Here is a 24,752-nt window from a genome sequence, read left to right as displayed (position 1 = left end):
TGAACAAAGCTAACATACATTTCAGAAATGCAAGTCATTAAGTAACGTGCAAAACATTAGTTTAAAAAATCAGTCTTTGGTATTTGCTAAGCGTTAATTATAGATATAGAAATCATAACAAGGTCACTGAAGAAGAAAACAAGAAAAGGGTGCGATACTGGTTTACATCTCTCGTAATAGCAAACTGTTTAAGAAAGAAGCTTACCGTTGGAATGTTCCTAATTAGAAAATTGATTTCTGGATGAGCGTTTAAGGTACGATGTATAACAACTGAAAGTTTTTCAAGGCCATAATTTGTTCGTGTTGTCTAAATGTTTATGTCGAAAATCGCAGGATGTCTTAACACCTAAACAGTTTTGGTGAAAAGTTTGTTTATGATTTGTGACTAGCTAATGTATATTCATTGATAAATTCTTTAGACATGTTTGTGGAATGTTCAGCAGGCTGTGCTTTAAAAATGAACGTTGCGTTGTTTTACGAAGTGATAGATTTTGAATAGCACGTACAGCTCTTTTTCGGAGTATGGAAAGCTTCATTACGTTAGCTTGCGTAGTCGTTCCCCATAATATATTGGAATAGTAGAAATGATAGTAAACAAGCGAGTAATAGAATAGCAGCTTTACTCGAACGGGAAATGCGTAAAGATATTTATTTATTATGCCAATAGACCGACTTACTTTAACAGATAAATATTGATGTGTTCTAACCGTAAAATATCCTCTTGAAGTACAACACTAAGAAATTTGATTTTTGATTCACGCGCAAGGTAGTTCGCCCGATATTTCAAGGAGAAATCATTGTGCAATATTTTTTTGTTTGGTCCGAACACTGCATACTTTCTTTGTTAACATGTAATTGCAAGTGATTTTCCTTTATCGATATTTCGAGCTCAGGTAATCGTGCATTTCCTATATACTGTGATTCTCGACAACCTTGTGCGGCAAAAAAATACATTCGTGTCATCAGCATAAATCAGAATATCATTAGTAGCTTGTACGTTAATTACGTCGTTGATTTATAGCAAAAATAGGACGGGACATAATATAAAACCTAGAGGTGCGCCTGTTGGAATCATTCCTGTATTCGACTTGATATGATTTACAGTTGTAAATTGTTGGTGATTACTTTCAGATAGATACTGAGTAAGTCTGATGCTACTCCTCTTATACCATAATAACTCAACTTTCTTTTTATTATGTCGTGTGATACCGAATCAAAAGCTTTACGCAGGTCTAGGAACATTACGCCCGGTATTAACTTGCGCTCAAAGTTGTTAAGATTTTTTTTCCTTTATACCAAGTAAGGCGGATTCTGAACTCGTAATCTTTTTCTAAACGCGAATCGTCGATCTACAACCATGTTGTTAACTGAAATATAACTATATAGGCGATTGTTAATTACATATTCAGCAACTCTTGAGAAAACTGACAGCACGGAGATAGGACTGTAGTTATTTAGGCGGCCACCGTTGCAGATCACACTGACTCGAGCTAATTTCATGTCATCAGGAAAACAACCAGAGATGAGCATGACGTTACATGACCTTACGATCTCGTTTACTGTCTGTTGTATATCCGCCAGACACGTGCAGAGCGGCCTTCAGCCCAAGTCGGCACAACTACGTTAGCCGAACGAAACCCGTTTATTAAAGGCGAAAGCCTTGAGTGGCTCGTTGCAATGGCTCAGACCCGCAAAAATGCGGCGTCTAGTCGAGGGGTTCAAAAATATCACCAAGTCGAATGGTTCAAGATAGTTGACGAGTAGTACAAAAATTTCATCATCAGCAATGGCTCATACACGAAACAAATAACATGATCTGGAATGGCTCACACAGCCGTAAGCAAGCAAAAATGCAATGCCTGAATATGAATGAAGGCATATATGAAAGGAGAAAAGAACGGAGGAGAGAAAGAAACGAAACATCAACATCGAGAGTGGCTCATACCCCCGAAACAAGCAAAGATGCAATGGCTGAATATGAAAGAAGAAACGAAAAAAGAAAGAACAGAAAAGAACGAAATAACGAACGAATCAACGAAAGAACACCGAAAGAGAGAAGGAAGAAAGAGTGAAAGAAGGAAAGAAAGAAACGACGCAAAGAAAGAAAGAAGAAAGAACCTTTAGGTAGTGCATTAGGTGCTCGCGTGCGTCTTTGAGGAAAGCGACCTACAGGGCAATACGTTTACTTCACAGTGCAGCTCGTTATGCCACGCAAGAAATCCGACCCCTCCGATCGGATAACTTAATGCATTACCACATGTGCAGTAGGCTTTCGCCTACACGTGTCACAGGAGTGTAACATGCTGCCAATTTTTTTCAATTAGTGGCGGAATATATATATATATATATATATATATATATATATATATATATATATATATATATATATATATATATATATATATATATATATATATATATATATATATATATACACACAACTAAGGGTCACCCGTGGCGCCATCCAGTACCATGCAACATAACTACAACACTGTCTGTGCAGACGCTGATGGAACACCGAAAGCACCGACCTAAGAGCCAGATGGAAGTCACGAGACTTTTGTTCCTTGTGAGAAGGACTTCGCATTTGTAGAACACCTTTGACTGCGTAAGGAGTGTTCGGGATACCTAAATATGGCGTTCAGGAAGACCCTCGACTATGACTGTAGAATAAGAAATGGGAAAGCGGGAGTGCAATAGCAATATTTGTAAAGAGCAACAGGGAAAAGCGTGCTAGACCTTAAATCAGAGGCGCAGAGGCCCGTATCCTAGAGAGGCATGATGGTGAAGAAGCCAGCTAGGGAACTTCATCGAGAGGTAAACCAATCACGAATTCAGAATAAGCTCTTCAGAAAGTATGAGGGAAGTACTTTACGTTGCTCTCGACACTTTGTTTCGGTATACAGCGCCAGAATTTGCTTCACCCGCCCAATATGTCATTTTACATACACAATAGTCAGCACATCGCGGCCATTCCGTCCTTGCAGGAATTCAGGCAACCGGTCGCATTCAGAAGGCGTCGCGTGGCGTTGTATGGAGTCGGTGCTGGTAGCGCCATCTCCTGGCGCGTCGCAATGTAACCGCTGTAAACGGTCAAAAAAAAAAAAGCGCTGCACGTTGCTCGGGCTTCTAACCAGTACAGCGCCTACCCGTCGCTTCGGCATTGCAGCGGTGTCTATCGGCCCGCCTAGCACGGCTAGGGTCTAACCGCCAAACTCATAAGCTGCCTTGCCCTTTGCTCCCAGCTCGGTAACTCTGAAGAGTAGGCCATCCTCGGCCCTAGTGGCGTCCGGGCGAAAACTGGCTGTCGTGACGTAGAGCACGTCGTAGTTCTCGCCTCCGAAGCAGCACGACGTGGTGTACTTGGCAGGAAAGCTTATCTTGGTCAGGATCTTGGCTGCCGAGAAAAAAAAAAGATATGAGTAAGCGTGAGCTGTACAGCGACGTCGAAGAAGGGTTACCGGCACTAGTGTCACCTTGTATATACTTTTGCGACAAGCCTACAACCATATATTGATAGATCTATAGAATGGCTACAGACGATTCCCGCTGACCACTACAGTTCGCAAACTTCCTACAGATTATGAGACTGCTGACCAATGTTTTCGCACTTTCAATCAAACTAACTGGTTGTTCCTGGTGGAAACGTTGGAAAGCTTGCTTCCTTTGTTTGCTACAAAACGTGTGTGTGTCCATCAACGCAAAACACAGGCTATATCGGCAGGAGAAGTGGCCTATATGAAGCTTATGAGCACTGGAAAGACGCAAGCGCGCGATGCCTTAGTAGGAGCCGAGCTACCTCTGGATCTCAAAACACGTAGTCCCTACCGACGTAATCCCAGATATGTATACACTTTTTTTACCTTAGAAGCGGTTTGTGATCAGATCTCCACCGATTTCAGGAACCAGGATGAAACAGAAACGTAATGTACCTACATGGTTGTGCTCTGATACCCCACGTCACGCCAACACGTGGTTGCGTTTACATCGCTGGTGTCTTTCACGGAAAGTGAATGCTGTTTCATATTTTTGCTTGTGTTTATTTCACCTCGAGAGCAAAGTTCAACCCTCGTTTCGGCGGTCTTCTTTAGATTGGCTCTCGATATCCAGGAACGCGCACGTAGTCAATAACGCAGACTAGTCCCTATAGTAACGCTTAGACGGTTCGCCACGTCATTGGCATGGATCGGCATGCATGGAATGGCATGCCTACAAGCAGCATACGCTCTCCTTCCCTCTCAGCATCTCTCATCTTGAAACAATTAAGTCAGAGGGGTAAGCATCGAACGTACGAACGATTCTCGTCTTTTCAGCTTCCGGTCGTTTTTGGGAGCGCAGACACTCAGACGACCTAAACACTCATTTACGTTTAGAAAGGCACGAACGCATAAAAGTGCTTTTAGCGCTGTTTCAGAACAACACGGCACGGACAGTTTGTGAGACAACGCTGCACTGATGGCGAAAGGAGCTTAACGGAGCCAGTGAGGTACCCCGGCCAAAGGAAGAGTCAAACTTCCTTTGTCAAAGAATCAAACAAAGGAAGAGTCAAAAGCTTCCTGGTCCTAGTTTGAATACATAACTGACCACCACACCCAATAAGATAATGGCCTCGAGTACTTTACATAATATTTTGCCAATCTGGGAGTACCGCTAGGATCAATACTAGATCAACCACAGGTCATTTAATGCTGTTTGTAAATGATGTAGGCGAAATTGGTCTCTGCAGATGCTAAAAAAATTAAGCTTTATACGGAGGCCTTTTCTTTCTAGAGAGCCGCAGATGTGTCTGACCAAATATCATTGAAGAATAACCACGACGAAAGCGCCAACTCGTGCCACGGTTGGATCATGATTCTAAATTTCTCAAAATGCAAGCATGTTTCGACTGCAGGTAATTATTTCCAACTGAATCGAATTGAATTCCAAGTACAATCAAGAATTCGCAGACACTAGTGTGTGCCTACCGTGTTGCGCCGTTCACACGAACTTTCGCTGTTCATTTAACAAGGGCCCTCCCCTATTGTATACTTGTATTTTCCGTGCGGCAAATCTCAAGGTGGGCACATGGGCCCCGTAAATTGTGGCGCTCCGCGAAGGAGGAAAGCCCCACCGGTCTCTGGGTCAATCTGGACCACCGCGCTGCCTTCGAAGCACGCCATCCAGATCTTGTCGTTGACGTCGATGGTCATGCCGTCCGGAAGGCCCAGGTCCTCGTAGCCGGACGTCGTGCGGAAGTCGGCCAGCACGCGCCGGTTGCCTGTACGGACACGGGCCAGTTCATTTCTTTTTTTTTTTTTGAAGCGAGAGTCTCGAATTTGCTAGTCTTCATACCAATAGGTATACAACGCGAGAGTTTGCTAGCCCTTTGCTTGCTCTTAGGCTTACGTACCACTACATGAACGACTGTGCTTAGTAGGGCGTTCCTTGTCCGCCAACTAGGCGGCCAACGGCACTAACACCCTCAGGGATAGCGTTGTGAACAAATACGCAAGAAAGAGGTCGGAAGGACAGTCGCCTCTGTAGTTTATTGGTATAAACTTGCACGCACAGTGAGCTAGAGTGCATCGTTTTAAAGCTCGGAGGTTAGGGAACTGGGTAGGAGCCTTGTGCACACTCCGCTAGATGATTGGCGCCCTGAAACCACAAGTTTCGGATATTTTGCTCCTCTAACAAAACGTTTAAGATGTAACACACACACACACGCACACACACACACAAACACACACACACACACACACGCACACACACACACACACACGCACGCACGCACACACACACGCACACGCACGCACACACGCACACGCACACACAAACACACAAACGCACACACAAACACAAACACACACACAAACACACACGCAAACACAAACACACCCACACGCACACGCACAGACACAGACACACACACACACACTAAATGTTAATATTTTCTGGTGCTACGTTTAAGAGGCTCATTCGAACACTATTGCCAGGCATTTGCCACGTATAAGAAAAAGGTTATAACAGAACTATATTCACGGACTATGCAATACAGTTGTGAAGATGCGGTGGAGAACCCGCACAGCTAAAGAACGGTTCTTGTTTCCTATGATGACAAGAATGTATTTTTTATTTACGTTAAGCGTGAGCATTACGAACCGAAAACAACGCAATCGGGAGTACTGCATCTTCAGCCTTGAACTTTTGGTGATATTACGCTTTCTTTTCCTTGTAGCGCAGCGCTACAGCGCTCTAGATAACCGTGTCAGAGGCTTTGCACAGACTGAATTAATTTGTCCGAGCAGTAGTGTCCGGACGAAGATCGTAGGCTGCTGCAAGGTGTTGCTTATGCTGTGTTGTTAAGTTGCGTGCCTTCGGAGTAGTTGTTCATGACTCGCGCACCTGACACGCCAGAACAATTTGGATTTCACGAAGTCGCCGATAACCCGAACCTGTAGTTCCGGCGGAACACACAGAACACGAGGTTGCGTGATGACAGAGCGATAGCCGGGTTCCGAGCCTATAACTACTTGCGCTATCCCTGTTGACTAATTACGTGAGGAAACAACCAAAGCTACCCAAATAGCCTGACTGTAAAAAAAAAAAGAATGCGCCATCAAGCGCATCGTTCCTTTAATAAAGAGAATAGCTTTCTAGAAGCGTTTGGCCATTTGCTTACATTGGCAATCGTCGTGTATGGTTTCTGCACAACTATATAACAATAATTATAAGCGAATTAAGATTAGGTCGTAAGGACTAGTCGACAAAAGCCGGAGGTGGGCGTTACAACTGTTGCGATGTTATCAGTCGGTTTGCGTCCCTGCCTCAAAGACTCAGTTGATCGCACTCGCCAGTGTTTCGCTGAACGACACGAGGTCAACTAATGTCGTTCGTTTGCACAGCCTTTGTTTATTTGCACTTCGCGTAGAGGGAAAACTGAGTGGCTGTGCCTTCGATGCAGCTACAAAGAATTACCTAAACCCATCACAAAACACTAGGTAAGGGTTTACGACTCCGCAGGCGGGCGAATGAGCTGCAGCTTGCAAGCTAAAGATTGGTATTTTGTATTCAAAGTGAAGGGGATATAACTGCGTTAGCACCACTTCCTTCGATACGTAAATGATATGAACTGTATTGTAAGATGCGTGAACTACACGCACTGTATGACGTTTGGGTGTTGTGGGTATTGTCTACTGTGGCGCAGCGTCGAGTAAATGCGTGAGCAATAGTGCAGCATCTGCAGTCTCTGTTCCTAATTCTCCTGTCGTGAATAAATGCGACCGTATCGTGTTTAACCGGAAATTCATCCCTTCAAGTGAATGTAGCTGTACAAGCACTGTACTGTACTTGTGTGACCTTCCTTTTGTGGCCGAAAAAAAAAAAAAACTGGCCAGCACAGATTTCGTGGCCGCCCTTCTATTGCTGTCAGTATTTGTTTTGCGCACGTCGATTGAAAGGCATACTTCCAATGGAACTTCCCCAAAAGGCTGGTACCCACAAGAGTGACAACTGCTTACCTGACACCCCTCACTCTACTTACTTTGGCCTTTCGACAAACGACCTCTCCGTAGTCATACCAACGACGACACTTTAGCAACAGTAAACATCATTACTCTTGGAGGTATTAAATGGATTGATGACACAAGAGATTTTGTATATTACCCCAGCTTATGCTGGCCCAAGTCTTTAGCAAGTGTCTCTCTCATAAGCTGCCATGAAGGGAGCAGATCGCGAGTGGCACGACCAGCACACTCACTGATCTCGCCCGCGGCAACGTCGAAATCGAAGGCGTAGATCAGTCCAGGCACCGAGTCGCCGTAGAACATGACCCTGTTGTCCGTCGTCCACGTGACGCCGTTGGATAAGGTCACCCCGTTCAACTTGTGCTTCAGCGTTCCCTTCGAGTAAGACCAGAAGTTGTTCTTCTCTGGTATCAGGTTCTGCACCCCTGTGGAGGGCATCGACCCTGCAATTGAAAATATTTTAGTTCTGGAGCTTTACGTGCCAAAATGACTATATGATCATGAGCCACGCGCCGTAGTCGGGGGCTCCGGATCTGTTTGGATCAGCCAGGGTTCTTCAACTTGCACCTAAATCTAAGTATAGACAATCGAACTCTTGCATTTCGCCCCGAACGATATGCGGCCGCCTTGGTCCGGGATCGAATGCGCAGCGCCATATCCATTGGGCTGTCACGGCGCATGCGTGGCACGGTGACGTAGATACTGTATCGCGGCGGAGACAGAAGGCGAATCATACGAAAGGCAAACAATGGTATACTGTGCACGCGCGGGGCTGACCATTACGTTTTCAATCGGTCACTGAGGGTAGCCGATTTCAAAAGCTCCAGCAATCCCTGCGCAATGCTACTAGCTGCTACTGCGCCAGCTTCCCCGTGGCTCTAAGGCGAGAACCTAATGCGACTGGTGGAGTGAGCATGACGTTAGGCAGCTAGCCTCGATGAGGAAACCTATGCAGCCCTCTCTACTCCGTTTGTAGCTTACCTGCACTTCGGCTCTTGAGAACTAAACCTTCCAAAGTTCGCGTATCTTTCGAGGCATTGCTTGGTTCGTGGTAGCTTTTAGTGACGCCATAGTCTCGATTGACCTTCGCCACTTCATCACTGTCGCTTCTACTCTCCCGCATAGACTCCGCAATCACAGTGCGCTCGGCGCTATGTTGATGGTGAATGAACGTCAATTGAAACAGTGACCTGTCATTCGAGCTGGGAGAGTCCCTTATTCCAGGAACCTTCTGGCCTGCACGGCCCGCCGGGCCAGGGCATCAAATGGGCGCTGGTCGACCAGGTCCGGCTTGGAGGCCACAGCCAACCAACCAGCGAGACAAATAGCAGCAGACGCAGACTTCCTCGGCACTAGAAATTTAGTCTGCCTATCGCACGGTGTGGGCGTATGTCCTGCGAGCGATTCCTTTATATTATCTTGTGAATAGACTTCAAGACCATCACGCGACGGTCATTCTTAGCCTTGTGTCATCCTCCATGATTGCTAAGGAGAGGAGGCGCAGGAAAAGCGGCGCGCTGAGAAGGCGAGGCAGGGCGAGGCGTACAGGCCTTCGCCGATGCTAGAAGCACATCGAGAACGCGTCGCGGACACATGTGGCAACGAGACACATAACCTGGTTCCAACAAGAGTTGGGTGCACTTGTCAGCTGGTTGGTTATATTAACATGGTGGAGAAAGTGCGCTAAGATAGAATGAGAAGTAGCGCTGTATATACTCTGTGTCCGTTAAAAAATAATTCTGCAATTTTACGTGGGAAACCCCATGATTAAGATGCACGCAGCAATGGGAGGCTACGTATCAATGTCGACCACGTGAGGTACATTACCTTGGGCCTAATGAGCATATTTGCATTTCGGCTCCGTAGGTCACCGCAGGCGGGATTCGAACTCGCGACCTCGTGTCTAGCGCGCAACGCCATAGGCACTAAGCCACCACGGCGGTTGCGGGGGTGGCTTAGCTGGTCATTTCAGGTGGTCATTTCATTATTGCGCTGTTTCTTCAACAGGGGTTGTATTTACGCGATTATTTTAAACCGAAGCTTTCGAGGTTCACTCTCACGGATTTTGCTGGCGGCGAGTTATAAACGGCGGTCATTTGCCTTTGCATCAAAACTTGCATTTTAATCCGTTCCTGTCCTCCCCCCTCTTCCCTACTTTTTTGTCTATTTGGGTATGGGCCCTAATTTTGAAGGCGCGAACAACAACGAAAACCAAGAACTGCGTTTCTGACCTCATAACAGTACAATCACCGTAAATTCTATTTAACGCTCATCAGAACCAAAAGCAACCCGTTGGAAATGACCTGATTAGATGTAGCGAAACGCACAACAGCGTGTCGCGAGCCAACTCAAGGACAGCGATAGCCTTTCCTCACCAGTCCAGAGGCGTCCCATGGCGTCACACTTGCCGTCATTGAGCCGTGACTTCACCGTCGATTTGGGGTCGAGCATTTCGACCAGAAGCTCCCTCTGGTGCGTGTCCAGGTCGAGCCGGTACAGGCCGTGCTCCATGCAGAGCGCCAGCTGGCGGTTGTCTTGCGCGAAAGGGATGACGTTGCCCAGGTCACCTTCTGCGAGACGATGCGGGACGATGCGAGACGCGTGCCGTTCAGAAAGAATCGTCCTTGGTGAGTCGGCGGCTCAGGAGCTTCACTTAATGATCAGGCAGGTTGCGGGTTGGATTACAGGAGGAAAGCGGGATCACGCAAACAGCTCCGACTATGGCGGAAGAAAAATTCCATATTGCCATTTTCTGAAAGCAAAATACGCTAAATAATGCAAATTCAGAGATTTAGAGTAGCAGCGTCAATAGGCTTCACGCTCGCAGCGCCCCTGTGGCCAGACAGTGTACAAGAGCAACAAATTGCAAAACAATACACCCAATTGCCTAATATCCTTGTACGCGTTGCATTCCTTATGAAGTTTTTCAGTTTTAATTGATAGACGAAAATATACGCTGATTAGGACATATTGGCTTCGGGAATGGATACAGTTTCCTAAAGCTTAAAAAAAAACAGCTTTATCCCATGCCATATGTTGAAACGCCTGCGACTAAGAGTTATTTTCGTTCATGAACGCCTACTTATTCCTGATTGCAATGGCAGATAGTGTCAATTGCCACACATGTGGTGTAGAAGAAACGATCAAACATATGTTTAGCGACTGTTTAACATACGAAGATGAGAGGATTGCCCTTCGAGCAGCTTTAGGGCACTCAGACGACAGGCCTTTCACAGAAGAGAAGACCTTGGGACCCTGGCCTCGTGTGTCTGCGATGTACAAAGCCACAAAAGCACTGCTACTTTTCTTCAAATGCACCGGCCTCTTTGACCACTGCGATTGATGCAATGATGAACGCTTGATTGAGTACGTACCAGTGTAAAGCGGGAACTTCTCTCTTCCTGATCATCCTTCAGTCCCCTTCCCCCTCTCCTAGGTGCAGGGTAACCTACCGGCCAGTTTGGGCTGCTTAGCCTTCCTTTCTTTTTCTTTATTTCTTCTTTCTCTCTCTGTGCTGCTATTTCCAAAACGCTTGGCTTTCTGGGCAGCAGTCTAATTACCTCCCCTATTATGCTCTTCCAGGCTGCAACCATCACCCCCAAGGCCAACTCGCCACATTTTTGTGTTCGTTTCCCTTTCATGGCAATGATCTGTGTGCGTCGCTTCCTCACGCACATCTTGGCCAACAATGACGCCTCTGTGCGAAAGCTCATAACGCAATCGAAATTAATTCGCAGGTTATGCCGTGAACGGTGACGCGAGTGACAGCTTTTCAGGGAACACCAAAAGAGAGACAGGGGAGCTATCTGATGTTTTTCTCTCGACCGACGGTGATGACGTAACGTGGCGCTGCTCCTAGTTTTGGTCGCCGCTCGAGCGATCACCTTCAAATTGATCGCGACTGTACGCCACCAAGGCCGGCCGCGTCGGGATGCGGTTAGACGTGTCCATGTCACAAAAACACAAAAAGCATGCGCTGTCGGTGTTTTGCTTCATGACCTTTGTTTATGAGCTGTCGTTCTCAAAATTCTGAGGAATAACTTGGTAAAGGACGTAAGACAAGATATGCGCCACGTGGAGGGCCTGCGCGGCTGCGGTTCAGAGTGATTATTCGCCAAGCGACGCCCGCGGCGTGGACACCGAATTTTCTGCGACACGGGGCCGTTAACGCTATCACTTTAGTAGACGACAAGAGTGTGGCAAAAAGGAAGGACGACCAGAGGAGTTCGTGTCAAGATTTACGCCGCGTCACATCTGCACAATGCCCTCTGGACGCCTAACCAGGCGTGACCCCTCACAAATATTGTGCACAATCTGCCGCCGCTTCGCTCTGTGCTCACCCGTAACAGCAACGACAGTAGAGGGAATAGAGAGAGTGAGGGAGAGAGAGAGAGAAGGCAATTTTGTGATCTACAACGCTACAACCCAGAATGGCGCCGAAGCGTGCACTTCTGTGCCGACGAGACGAAGGCTCGCATAAAGCATCGAGCGGGGCAAGAACAACCACAAGAGCAGCAGGCAAGGTAACATTTCAGATCCCGTCACGACTGTCGTATGCCGTCGATATATCACCGCCAAATAACGTCAACGAACGCAAACAGCAGACAAAGCTTCGCTTACATCGATTCCCACAGGGCGTGGGATGTGCAATTTTTTTTTTCAGTTATTCCAACACGAGATGTGACGTTCGCCAGTAACGAGGAGCAACGCTTTCTGAGCACAGTGCCGTTTTCATCACGCCATGTCAGTGGCATGCTGTCATACGGGTACTCCTTGACTTATATAACCCCGATTTTTATGGTGTCGGTGTACCTTTCAGCTCAGCGCAGCCGGCGTTGGGCTTTCAATCTGATGACGGGGTAGCTGATGGAAAAGCCATGGCGAGCAAACACTGGCGTCTAGCGTGTGCGATAAGATCAGTGTGATCATTATCGCAACTGTTCTCTAACAGTTAATGTATCAGCATTCTTAGGATACTTCACACACTTTCCGGGGGCTATCAATGTATGTATGTATGTATGTATGTATGTATGTATGTATGTATGTATGTATGTATGTATGTATGTATGTATGTATGTATGTATGTATGTATGTATGTATGTATGTATGTATGTATGTATGTATGTATGTATGTATGTAACCGTTTTCCCGCCTACCTAGGTGACGGGGTAGTCCATGGTCACTTGGGCAGCGCAAAGGACTGCCTGTACTGACGTAAGCCAACCATCGCACTGACTTAGGTGGCAAATAAGTGCCGCGCTTGCACGAACCTCTCTCACGCCAACATCGGTCACTGTAGACGCGGGGTTGCGTTGGTACCGCTGTTCTATGAAACCCTCGGTTGCAAATTTAGAGTACAGGTTACGTGCCGCTTGGTCTGTGCTGCTCTGAAATGCACCACTTTTGATGCCAACTTTGGTCACTGAATATGTGCAAGTATGTTTGTGCCGTTCTTCAATGCACATCTTTGACGCCAACTTGCGTAACTAGGTATGTGTCACTCGGGAACGTGCCACTCTACAATCACTAAAAAGATGCCTTAAATTTATCCGATAGCGAGCAGAATCGAACAGACTTCACGTGGCTTCCTCGAGGACAGCAACACGACGCATTATCAGGCTGCGTCACAGACGCCCTGGGTATCTCCCGCTTTTTAATGAACGCCTTTCACGCCAGCGCTTCAGTGAGCTTGCCTATGAATATATTAAGTACGTGGCGCTCTTCAATGAACCTCTCGGCAAGATGGATTACTGAGTGTGCGGTAGGCGAGAGAAAAATTCGCAGGTTTCGGAAGCACCAGCGGGCCTGACTTCTCGTCTCCGAGGCCATGCGCAGACTTCGCGGCAATGCCACTAGATCGCGCAACATGTCCAAAAATTAACGTGAGAGCCAGGTTGCCACATGGTGCGTTTCTCAGCGTTCGCACGCACCGGCGTGCCATGAATTTCGGAGGCCACATGCAGGCTTCGCGACGGTGGCGCGAGATGATGCCGAGTGTTCTTAGGGAAGCCCGAAAGAGAAATCCCGCTGCCCCCTACCTGCCCCAGTTCACGCTTTATACATCCCTCGTTTCGACGGTACGTTGTTTCCCTAGATATATCCAATGCTCACGCATTACCATCGACTGTTACCGTGAGATGGCTTCTGCCGCATTTTTTTCCCCGCGAGCTGCCGCAGTCCCCGACAAAAGATGGATGCCCCATAGAAGCCCTGAAAGTTCTGGTTTATAGGCCAGATGGTGTGCACAGTGCGACTTAGACAAAGAACGAAAAAAGCAAAGGACAAAAGACGCACTGTGCACCTCCCCATGTATTACAAAAGCCTTGTCGCACACCTTGTTTCAGTACAGACCAGAATTTGCAGCGCTTCTGAGGGACAGCCATCTTTTTCGCTCACCGTCGCTCTGTAGGCAGCTGCCCCATCATCAAATTTACAGAGTAGCGCGGGCTGTGCCGTCAGCTGAAGACTGGTGAAACCCTTACATTGACTGAAGTGACGAGAGTGGGTCGAGACGGCTTGCCGGGCTTGAATCGGCCTGTCGAGTTCAAGTAAAGGCTGGAGCCAGTCGAGCTGAGTCAGCCCGACAGTATGTGGCGGGTTTACCCAGCGTGACCCGTTTGTAACGTGCAAGTAAATGTGGACAGGTAGGACCAGCAGCACTAAGACTTGCACAGGAACACTTTGACGTCGCGATTTATTCCAAGTCAGCGGGAAGTGGTGTCAGGAAAAGGTAAGACAAGCACTGTCCAATGCCACGTCACCGTAACGATCATCATCATCATCATCAGCCTGGTTACGCCACTGCAGGGCAAAGGCCTCTCCCATACTTCTCCAACAACCCCGGTCATGTACTAATTGTGGCCATGCCATGCCTGCAAACTTCTTAATCTCACCCGCCCACCTAACTTTCTGCCGCCCCCTGCTACGCTTCCCTTCCCTTGGGATCCAGACCGTAACCCTTAATGACCATCGGTTATCTTCCCTCCTCATTACATGTCCTGCCCATGCCCATTTCTTTTTCTTGATTTCAACTAAGATGTCATTAACTCGCGTTTGTTCCCTCACCCAATCTGCTCTTTTCTTATCCCTTAACGTTACACCTATCATTCTTCTTTCCATAGCTCGTTGCGTCGTCCTCAATTTGAGTAGAACCCTTTTCGTAAGCCTCCAGGTTTCTGCCCCGTAGGTGATTACTGGTAAGACACAGCTATTATATACTTTTCTTTTGAGGGATAATGGCAACCTGCTGTTCATGATCTGAGAATGCCTGCCAAACGCACCCCAGCCCATTCTTATTCTTCTGATTATTTCAGTCTCATGTTCCGGATCCGTGGTCACTACCTGTCCTAAGTAGATATATTCCCTTACCACTTCCAGTGCCTCGCTACCTATCGTAAACTGCTGTTCTCTTCTGAGACTGTTAAACATTACTTTAGTTATCTGCAGATTAATAATTAGACCCACCCTTCTGCTTTGCCTCCCCAGGTCAGTGAGCATGCATGGTAATTGGTCCCCTGAGTTACTAAGCAAGGTAATATCATCAGCGAATCGCAAGTTACTAAGGTATTCTTCATTGACTCTTATTTGCAATTCTTCTCAATCCAGGTCTCTAGATATCTCCTGTAAACACGCTGTGAATAGCATTGGAGACATCGTATCTCCCTGCCTGACGCATTTCTTTATTGGGATTTTGTTGCTTGCTCTATGGAGGACTACGGTGGCTGTGGAGCCGCTATAGATATCTTTCAGTATTTTTACATACGGCTCGTCTACACCCTGATTCCGTAATGCCTCTATGACTGCTGAGGTTCCGACAGAATCAAACGCTTTCTCGTAATCAATGAAAGCTATATATAAGGGTTGGTTATATTCCGCACATTTCTCTATCACCTGATTGATAGTGTGAATATGATCTATTGTTGAGTAGCCTTTACGGAATCCTGCCTGGTCCTTTGCTTGACAGAAGTCTAAGGTGTTCCTGATTCTATTTGCGATTACCTTAGTAAATAGTTTGTAGGCAACGGACAGTAAGCTGATCGGTCTATAATTTTTCAAGTCTTTTGCGTCCCCTTTCTTATGAATTAGGATTATGTTAGCGTTCTTCCAAGATTCCGGTACGCTCGAGGTCATGAGGCATTGCGTATACAGGGTGGCCAGTTTCTCTAGAACAATCTATCCACCATCCTTCAACAAATCTGTTGTTACCTGATCCTCCCCAGCTGCCTTCCCCCTTTGCATATCTCCCAAGGCTTTTTTTACTTCTTCCGGCGTTACCTTTGGGATTTCGAATTCCTCTGGACTAATTTCTCTTCCATTATCGTCGAGGGTGCCACTGGTACTGTATAAATCTCTATAGAAATCCTCAGCCACTTGAACTATCTCATCCATATTAGTAATGATATTGCCGGCTTTGTCTTTTAAGGCATACATCTGATTCTTGCCAATTCCTAGTTTCTTCTTCACTGTTTTTAGGCTTCCTCCGTTCCTGAGAGCATGTTCAATTCTATCCATATTATACTTCCTTATGTCAGCTGTCTTATGCTTGTTGATTAACTTCGAAAGTTCTGCCAGTTCTGTTCTAGCTGTTGGGTTAGATGCTTTCATACATTGGCGTTTCTTGATCAGATCTTTCGTCTCCTGCGATAGTTTGCTGGTACCAGCAAACTACCAGCAAACCGTAACGATGAAACCCATGAAATTAAGCTATTTGCAGGCGGCTACGGGAACTGGAAGCCCAGTTCTAACGCGCTGATGTCTTGGCTCGACGCTGCGTGCTATCTTTGTTCGGACTCGTCAGAAGCGAGTTGATGTAAATGCGATCACGTGGGGCTCAGTCAGTCCGATATCTGACTCGACCCGCTCGTGTCCGGTTTGCGTAAATGTAGCCAATGTTCACATGAAGTTATATCTAAATTCCCTAAAATCTATACACTTACTTCCCATTGATCAAGTCAGTGAGAGCCTTCCGTTTGCTGTGCAGATTTCACTTCCATTCCCACGAGGCACGTTCATCAGCATACTGGTGGAATCGCCAAAGATGTCCAGATTGAAAAGCATGCGCAGTGTCATGTGAGCGAACAATCTATCGGTTTAAGCAGCAGTTAGCTTTTCTAGATAACGCCAAGCTACACGCTTCCCATGTGACCGCTGAATTAGTCATCCCTTCTTTTGAATGTTATCTAGTTTCTTTTTTGATTCTTTATATTTCATCGGCTCATGTTTGCAATAAATAAAGAAGGAGAGCGCTGGTGTGCCATGCGCGTTTATTAAAGCGGAAGCCTTCGATGGCTGATGGGTCGGAAAATACGTTGTCAGGCGTTATGGCACCAACATTCAATTTGCAAGTTGGCTCCAAGCTCCAAGACATGGGCGAACCCGCTATGTCCTCATGTTGGATTCCAATCAACATCGCGCAGGTCGAGAGTGAAACCCACGACCTTTGATGGCAGTCAGTCGAAACTCCGATATTTGCCGTTAATTAGGGCGAAGTTAATCAAGGCACTCGAATACACGAGCCGACATGCAGGTGTGGGCGAACCAGCCATATCTCCAAGTTGGATTCCCCGTTGACATCGTGAAGGTCGAGAGTCAAACCCACTACCTTTGGTTTAATTAAGACGATGTTAATTGAGACACAGTTAATTAGGATATCGATAATTAACGCACTCAAACGTACGACATTTGGTGTTAATTAGGACGATGTTAATTAAATTAGAGTTAATTAGGACACTTGCCCCGACCTTTCGTGGGAAAAAAAACAGTTACAGGAAGTATCAACGCATTCGAATGAAAATAATTCGTGAGCACGCGGGGTTTCGCCTTCATGATCTTTAGCGTATGTTAAAGAGATCGTTGTCTATTTGCAGATATCCCAATGCGTTCTATTTTCTCCATGTTTTGAAATGTATTGTTGCAATTCATTTTCTTATGGTTCATATCCACGACCATACAAACACTCCGACATTCTCTTCTTTTTCTTTTTTGTACGAATTTAGGCTGCTACTTATGTTCCCGTTTTGTAGGCTTGTTTCCGTTGTTAAATTTTTTGTACTTATCAGAGGAATGTCCCATTACTCAATGTGAGGACCGGTAAGGAGTTAAGCTGCAGCAAGGGGGCTTCTATATAAATACATGTGAAAAGAGAAATAGCTTTACGGCGAAGCTTTTATCCTCTCATTGGTCGGTATTTTTCCTGTCCATGCCCGTGGGCAAAAAATGTGAGCCGATGCCGGAGGTAGCTCAATACCGGGCCGAACCGTTGCAGAAGTGAAGCAGGGCTCAAGCACTCACCAAAGTGAAGAAAAAATTGCATGCATTCTTTGGAATCCCGCGTACAACACGCACAACAGCATTTGCCTCAATGAAGAACAAGCACGAAAGAAGCATCCGGACTACACAATTGATGGTAAGGCGCTGCTGATATCAATGCGAAGCACGTAGCGCTCCCCGCCTGCGTTGAACTGTAAAAATTACGCTTGCGCAAGCTGCGGAATGTCGTCACTATAGGCTTTCGTGTATAAAGGAAGCAGCCTAGCAACCGATTTAATGGTTGTTGCCGAACCGCTACGGGTGGGCAACGCACGGTTAGAACTCCCGAGGAGCAACGCAAACACGAACAGCAGCAAAGAGAAAAAGAAAGGACAAGACGATCAGCGGCGGCGTGCTGGCAAAGTTACCATTGCTCTTAATACTACAATTACACTAAATTGCCATTACTACCATTACTCCAAAGCAATAAGGCCTTGTATACAATCATTTTATTCATTTTATTGCGATAGCGATTATGTGGGCACTCCCAGCGCATTTCGACCATCGGCGTCGCCGTGAGGTTCCACAATAAGTCCAAGGGCCACAATATCATCGCCGCGCGCCGTATACTGTGCGTGAGAGTGAAAACATGTGAGCGTGAGCCGGCGATCGCGGCTAAATCTCGCACACACAACGTAGCAAAGCGGGCAGGAACAGCGCCGCCTTCCGTCGCGCTCAAAGTTTCGGGAGAAAGTTCTATCTAGGGAGGGGTGGCGCGTTCTACTCCGAGCGGCCCGAGCCGCTGTATGTTAGAAGCCATTTGCGACGGGTACAGAGTCCGCGCTGCGCTGTGTTTTCGTGGCGAAGTTCGCGTTGGGGGGGGGGGGGGATGCGGGCGGCAGCACGAAGGTCCATTCGCTCGCTGCCGCTACCGCGTTTCCTCACTGCAGCGCTCTGACTGCGAGCTTCCGCGGTCATCGAGTGATATGTGTTGAGGTTTTCTTGTGCGCGCCTGACACCGCGATTGTGAATTTAGTTATGCCTATGCTCACAAGTTTACGCGGCCGATAAAACTACTAACCTCACTTCGTATAGCTGTCCACTAATTTGCTATCGTTAATGACGCTTCACCTTCCGGGCGGAACTGCGACTTTTTTTCAAGGCTCACCAGTTTCACAGACTATATTTGAAAAAAAAAATTAGTTCTAAATCAAACTTCTGTTTCACTGAGTGACTAGCATTTGACTTTCTCTCTAAAAGACAGCAAATGGCATTGAATTTGGTCCAGCCTTCGACAGATGAAAGCATTTTGGCGTTTAACACGCATTTGAATCGGGAGATCGGTGTCCGTTTCGAGCCAAAGCGTGCTCTTGCGCTCAGCATTTGGTGCTTACACTTTGCGCCTGCGTTCTATCTGTCCTTATCTGGAGCCTCCTAACAAGAATAACAAAAAACGAAGAAAATAAAAATAAAGGTGCGTTGGTCGGGATTCAGGCGAAGGTCCCCCACCGCAATTTCCGGATGTTCGACTTATATATTTAGGCCGCAAGTGGGGGCATGCCTGCAATGAGAGAACAACGGGTAAGCACACGCGTCGGAGCTTTTCTCCCGAGCTAACTGGGTCGTAGTAGCGCGACATGTGAAGCTGCAAATGGCGCGGCTTTCATGCAGCAGCAGGATTTCATGCGTGAGCAGTCGCGACTGCGCTACAGACGCATTCACCTTGGCGCAAATTCTCCTCCTACGTGCACGGCAGATTAGTCGTACCATATTCCACGTTATCCCTACTATGCATTTCGGCGTCGCTTCTGCTATCCTAGTGCAATTTTTTATCGCGTTGCTTACATTGGTGTGTGAGAGTCACTGGTTGGGATATTCCTGCAAACGACGAGCTCGGGAGAGAAGTTGGGGAAATGAAAGCAAAATTCAGCGAGGACATTTGATCGCTTGGATCACGAAGCCTTCTGCAAGGTTTTGTTAAGGATGCAGTCCTCAGGAATTGACGTTAAGGAATAAAGAAAAAGAGGTTGAGAATTTAAAACAGGGTACGAAAATCGAGTGGTGTTATCGAAACACTACGCTCTGAAAAATGCTGTGCTCGCCGCCAACAAAAAAAGCAATAAAAAATAAACTTAAAAGTGACAACTGCGCACTCTCAAAGAAGCGTGGATAACCTGAGGAGTACTCGAGAATGAGTAACGTAGGAATCAAGGGCATTTCCAGCACACGGGACTAGGGAGGGGGGGAGGGGGGAGGGGACTGTATAGCAGTGTTGCAAGAAGACGGAGAAAAAAATTTGGTGGCCCTCTTACGCAAGCCGAACTTCACACTGTACCTCGCGTTTCGATGAGAATAGTTGGCATCAAGAACGTCATTTCTCGCGTTCACAGAAAAATGAATTCATTGGTAAGACGCGTGAAACTAAGCTTTGTCTTGGCGATATTGGCATCACAGCCGCAAGCAGCAACCCAGTCTACGTGACTGACTACTTGACGCCGCAATACGAGCAGCTATTCACCAAGGTTTTGGCCCTAGAAAAAGCCAGGAAATGGAAGTTCCTGTTCACTGGAAAATTGTCCAATCAAGGCCAGCAAAACTACCGATAGCCACGTCTACCGCATTTCCAGCGAATCCGAACTCGCTTTAATTATCTGTACACGAGTCTTTTTCTTCGTTTGTTACTGCTTTTTAAGCAGTACGTCCTCGCACCTAACAACTGGTTTAGAACGATTTATTTCCAAGAGCTCACGGCCGCTTATTCATTTCAATGCAAATAGTACGCGAAAACCATTTTTATAATATTCAGAATCTTCTTTCTACGACCACCAAATCATTTTTATCATTTGTGTCATAGAAACGTGGTTCTATGACGATGACAAAGATCTATACTGCTTCCCCAATCACACATCAGAATACACACATAAACAATCAAGTAACCCTGGTATCAATGGTTCGGTTCAGACGACGACACGATCTCGTACTAAACTAAACTAATCTAACTGCGAAACCGTCTGGGTAGAATTCGACCATTTGTTCCTTAAAACTGAGTGCAAAAACACTATTTTGGACAACGCTCATCCTTCACCTTCCACTTCATTCAGTGATCTCTGTAGTGCCTTAGATGATATGTTAGAATCATTATCATCTGGAAACAAGAACGTGATGTTTATGGGCGACATGAACGTAAATTTAATTGACACAACGCCCCTTAACTGCACGCCCAATTGCAGTTGTTAACGTAGTTTCGGGTATGAATGCTTAATTACTCAACCAACACGATACTCTCACGATGGTGGAAGCTAATTGTTTGATCACACATTGTCTAACATTTTAGTATTGCTCAAAGCGCGAATTCTTACCGTGACATCACAGATAATTATCTAATCTTGCGAAAAGTTAACTCGATTCCTTTTTCTCTCACCGTATTCTACTACAAAATTGTTCTTGATGAATATTTTTTTCGAAGCTAAAACTAATGCAGACTGGATTACAGTAAAAGAAACTAACGACCCTCAACATGCTTTCTCGCGCTTTTTGTCTATACTATTACAAAACTTCCCTTTCCATTCCCACAAGAAAAAAATTCAAGAAAGTACTATAGCGTCACCGCCAAATTCTCCGCTTAATGATAGATTACGCAAGGCAATGCGCAGACGTGAGAATCTTTATATAAAACAACAACAAATAAAATATCCATTAACTGTTACACTGTTAGCCGGGTGCAAGAAAAACTGCAAGTACCTATGCGCGCAGCAAAGGAAGAAGAAGCTCCTTTGAACAGAAAATATTGGAGTGTGGCATCAACACTGATAAAAAACGAAAAAAATTGTAAATCTTTCCTAAATAGAAACAACCAGGAAGTCGTAACTGGAAAAGCCACAATGGCAATGAATATTCAAACTCTCGTGACATTGCATACGTCTTCAGTGACTTGTTTTTCTCTATCGACTTGGTTTTGGACAAGCTTCGTGATCGCCAATTGACACGCCTCCCACATCCGTTTTACATGTTTGCTACTACTCCTGATGAAGCGATCTCGCTGATTAATATTCTGAAAATCACAAGTGCCGGCCTCGACGATATTAAGGCATGCCATATAATATAATTGTGTGTTAATTCCTTATTCTTGCGGATATTAATAACTTTTTTTGAAACGGGAATGTTTTCTCGAGAACTGAAGTGTGCCAAAGTTACCCGTTTCTAAAAAGGGAGATCAGTCATTACTGACGAACTACCGATGCATCTGTGTCCTACCATACTTAGTAATATAATCCAGAAATTAACTGAGAAACGCCTAAAAAATACTTCAGAAAATTTAATATTACTACGCGTTATGAGTTGGGTTTTCTATCAGGATATTATCATATGATCTCGCTGTAGTATTTCTCACAGATTACTTAAAGAAAAGAAAAAAAAAAGCTATTGATGATGGTAGGTTTTCCGGCTCTATTTTTGGCGACCAAATTAAAGCCTTAGACGCTAACTAAGCAACAGATGCACTTTCTAAAACCAAAAGGCATGGGAATACCTGGTCCTACCTTGCTACTACTGTGAAGTTACCGCCATAATAAAAACCAAGTTAGCGTCCAAGGCAGGTGGTAAAACTCAACGTCCCGTTCTAGCGTCGTGCGTTTGGGGCAGACAGCGCAGTGTTTCCCGAAGCCATTTATCTTGCAAGAAGGGTGACCGCCCGTATTCTAGATGATAAGTCCGCAACCCTTCTTTACCATGTGCGCCCTGCTCGAAGAATTTCTCATGGATGTCCAGCGAAGCTTGCCGGCGTGCTAGAACTATTAGTTACAAGCGCAATAAGCGCTCTTCGAATGTGCACGTTGATGTCGTGCATTGCTTGTGCTAACTTCCGCCGCATCTTGGTTGTCCGTGGTTCGGGTGGCGCCCAAGATGTCTCGCCGTCGGCACCACGTGCAGACACGTATTACGCCACGCAACTTGGAACCGGACGACCGCTCACCCAAGCAGTTCGGCGCAAGCCCGCGTGTCTCAGACCACTGCGCACTTACGGCGCACTTACCCGTGCGGATGACCCGAGTCTCCGTGCCACAGGCGGGATCGTAGCGCGCCACCTCGCGCCCGAGACAGTCGACGAAGAGCAGCGTCGAGCTCCGCTCGTCCCAGTGCGGCCCTTCGCCCAGGAGGTGTCTGCGCGTGCTAGCTGCCTCCACTTTCATCTTGGCGATCTGGAGAGAGAGAGAGAGAGAACGAAAGAGGGAAGAACAAAAGCCGCAGCCTTCAGTGATGCTCCATTGTCTTGGCTCAGCTACAACGGACCGCAGTTATGAGCCCCCGCTACGCTTCGGCAGATATTTAGCGGCTCTAACATCGATGATAACGATGGCACTAAAATGGTTTACCATACCATATACATGACGTCGAAAGAGCCGTAATAAAAAGCTGACAAAGAGATCCACAGCTTGAGAGGAGCACAAAAGAACGAACATGATAGGACACTGCGCAGCGCTCGGAAATGTTGCGGTAGCATAAGTAATAAACAAACATATGCGCAATTACACAAGAATTCACCATCTCTTACTAATTCTGAAAAGAAGAAGCTGGGAAGCAAAAAAGTGCACCTCCCAGTGTCCTCAAAAAACAGAGCCTTTCAGCGTGGCCTGAAGGACCCCTTGAAAGCTGGGGTAAACACTAAAATGATTTTTTACTGTATCCCATATACACGCTGTTATTCATGGCACCAGAAATCTTGCACACCCTAAACGTTTTCTGGTATGGCGAGACAATTCAACCCGAGGGCGACCTAAGTGTTGCACTACGGTACATGGATGAGGTCGGCGACTGGAACAGCGGGCTGCGACAGGGTCATCCTGGACTCGCTGTTGGCTTTCGCCGAGGACACGATGCTCCAAGGATGCCTCCGAGTACGTCGCAAATTTCCCAAGCCCCTCTACAGGCCTTCGAGCTAATCTTTAAAAACATCATCATCTTACGTTCAATTGCGTACAGAACCATAGCGTGGGGATCTGAACAATCGGCTCAAAACTGTAATTGTTTGCCCGATTTCAGGCACACTCGCTTGGATATCTAGTTTTGGATTACAGGCGGCGCTTGAGCCAAGGAACGGCAAACTAACGCAGTATGGTGTTTCCGAGTCTACATAGTTGCTGTTCGCGGTAGAATACAATAGCTGGTAACAATAGCTTCCGATTCGCCTAACCAAAGCTGTAGGAAATGGGCTCGTATGCTTCGATCGAGGATGTTCCTCTTTTTAAAGCAAGCAAAACTGGAGAACGACGACTTGCGCGTGAGACCTGAAACATAAAACTAGTAATTAGTAGTACATAATTAGTACATAAATTAGTAATTATTAGTAAGACCTTCCTAAGATCTTACGAATAAAATTTGAAACTTTGGTACACCGGCTGCGTCTCGGTACTGCATTTACGAAACACTTCTTGTACAGAATAAAGCGTGTCTCTTGTCAGCAGTGTTCTTGTGGCCATCCAGACGAAGATGTGCATCAGCTTCTTCTCGAGTGCTCGAAATACGTTACACAAAGAACGGCACTGCAAGCTAATTTGTTTATATTAGACAGAAGACAATTCACTCTAAAAAAGATACTTAGCCCATGGCCAACTGCGAGCCTTCAAAAAAGAGCGCTTCTTGCTCTGAAAAAGTTTTTAGAGGACACCAACATTTTGGGAAAAAATTAAGTATTGGATGATCCGAATACGCTAAATGAGTTACATAAACGTTGTTCGTGTTTCATAGTTGGTTTATGTGGTGATCGCAACTTTTACTCAATATGTATGATTCTGTCCTGTACTTGGAGTGTATTACAAGTGTTGTGTGTTTTGGCTGTTCAAAGCATCGGACTTTATATATGCGTACGTGGACTGAACTAATGCACAGAACTTTGCGACTCATGTACTGTTGGACTGTATATTTTTTATTGATCCAGTGTTCTACTGAGTGTTATATTTAGTGTTGCTATTCTCCCTTTTTGCGCAAATTTGTTTCGTCTGCCAA

The 24,752-nt window shown here is 46.1% G+C and overlaps 1 protein-coding gene across 1 annotated transcript in view; it reads right to left on the bottom strand.

Annotated features, from left to right (window-relative positions):
* Positions 1-2,462: 2,462 nt before the first annotated feature.
* LOC142558009 (regucalcin-like) overlaps positions 2,463-24,752 on the bottom strand; it is an 84,734-nt gene continuing 62,444 nt past the window's right edge. Inside the window, exons 4-8 of the mRNA XM_075670177.1 lie at positions 22,783-22,948; positions 9,878-10,072; positions 7,736-7,945; positions 5,111-5,257; positions 2,463-3,397 (exon numbers count right to left, since the gene is read on the bottom strand). Of these exons, the coding sequence (XP_075526292.1) occupies positions 3,204-3,397; positions 5,111-5,257; positions 7,736-7,945; positions 9,878-10,072; positions 22,783-22,939 (903 nt within the window). The 5' untranslated portion in view covers positions 22,940-22,948 and the 3' untranslated portion in view covers positions 2,463-3,203. The remainder of the gene's footprint in view (positions 3,398-5,110; positions 5,258-7,735; positions 7,946-9,877; positions 10,073-22,782; positions 22,949-24,752) is intronic.

Source organism: Dermacentor variabilis, chromosome 9, assembly GCF_050947875.1.
Source record: "Dermacentor variabilis isolate Ectoservices chromosome 9, ASM5094787v1, whole genome shotgun sequence".
NCBI classification, from domain to species: Eukaryota; Metazoa; Arthropoda; class Arachnida; order Ixodida; family Ixodidae; genus Dermacentor; species Dermacentor variabilis.
The sequence above is the reverse complement of the archived record's forward strand: the minus strand, read 5'-3'. Positions and strand labels throughout refer to the sequence as shown.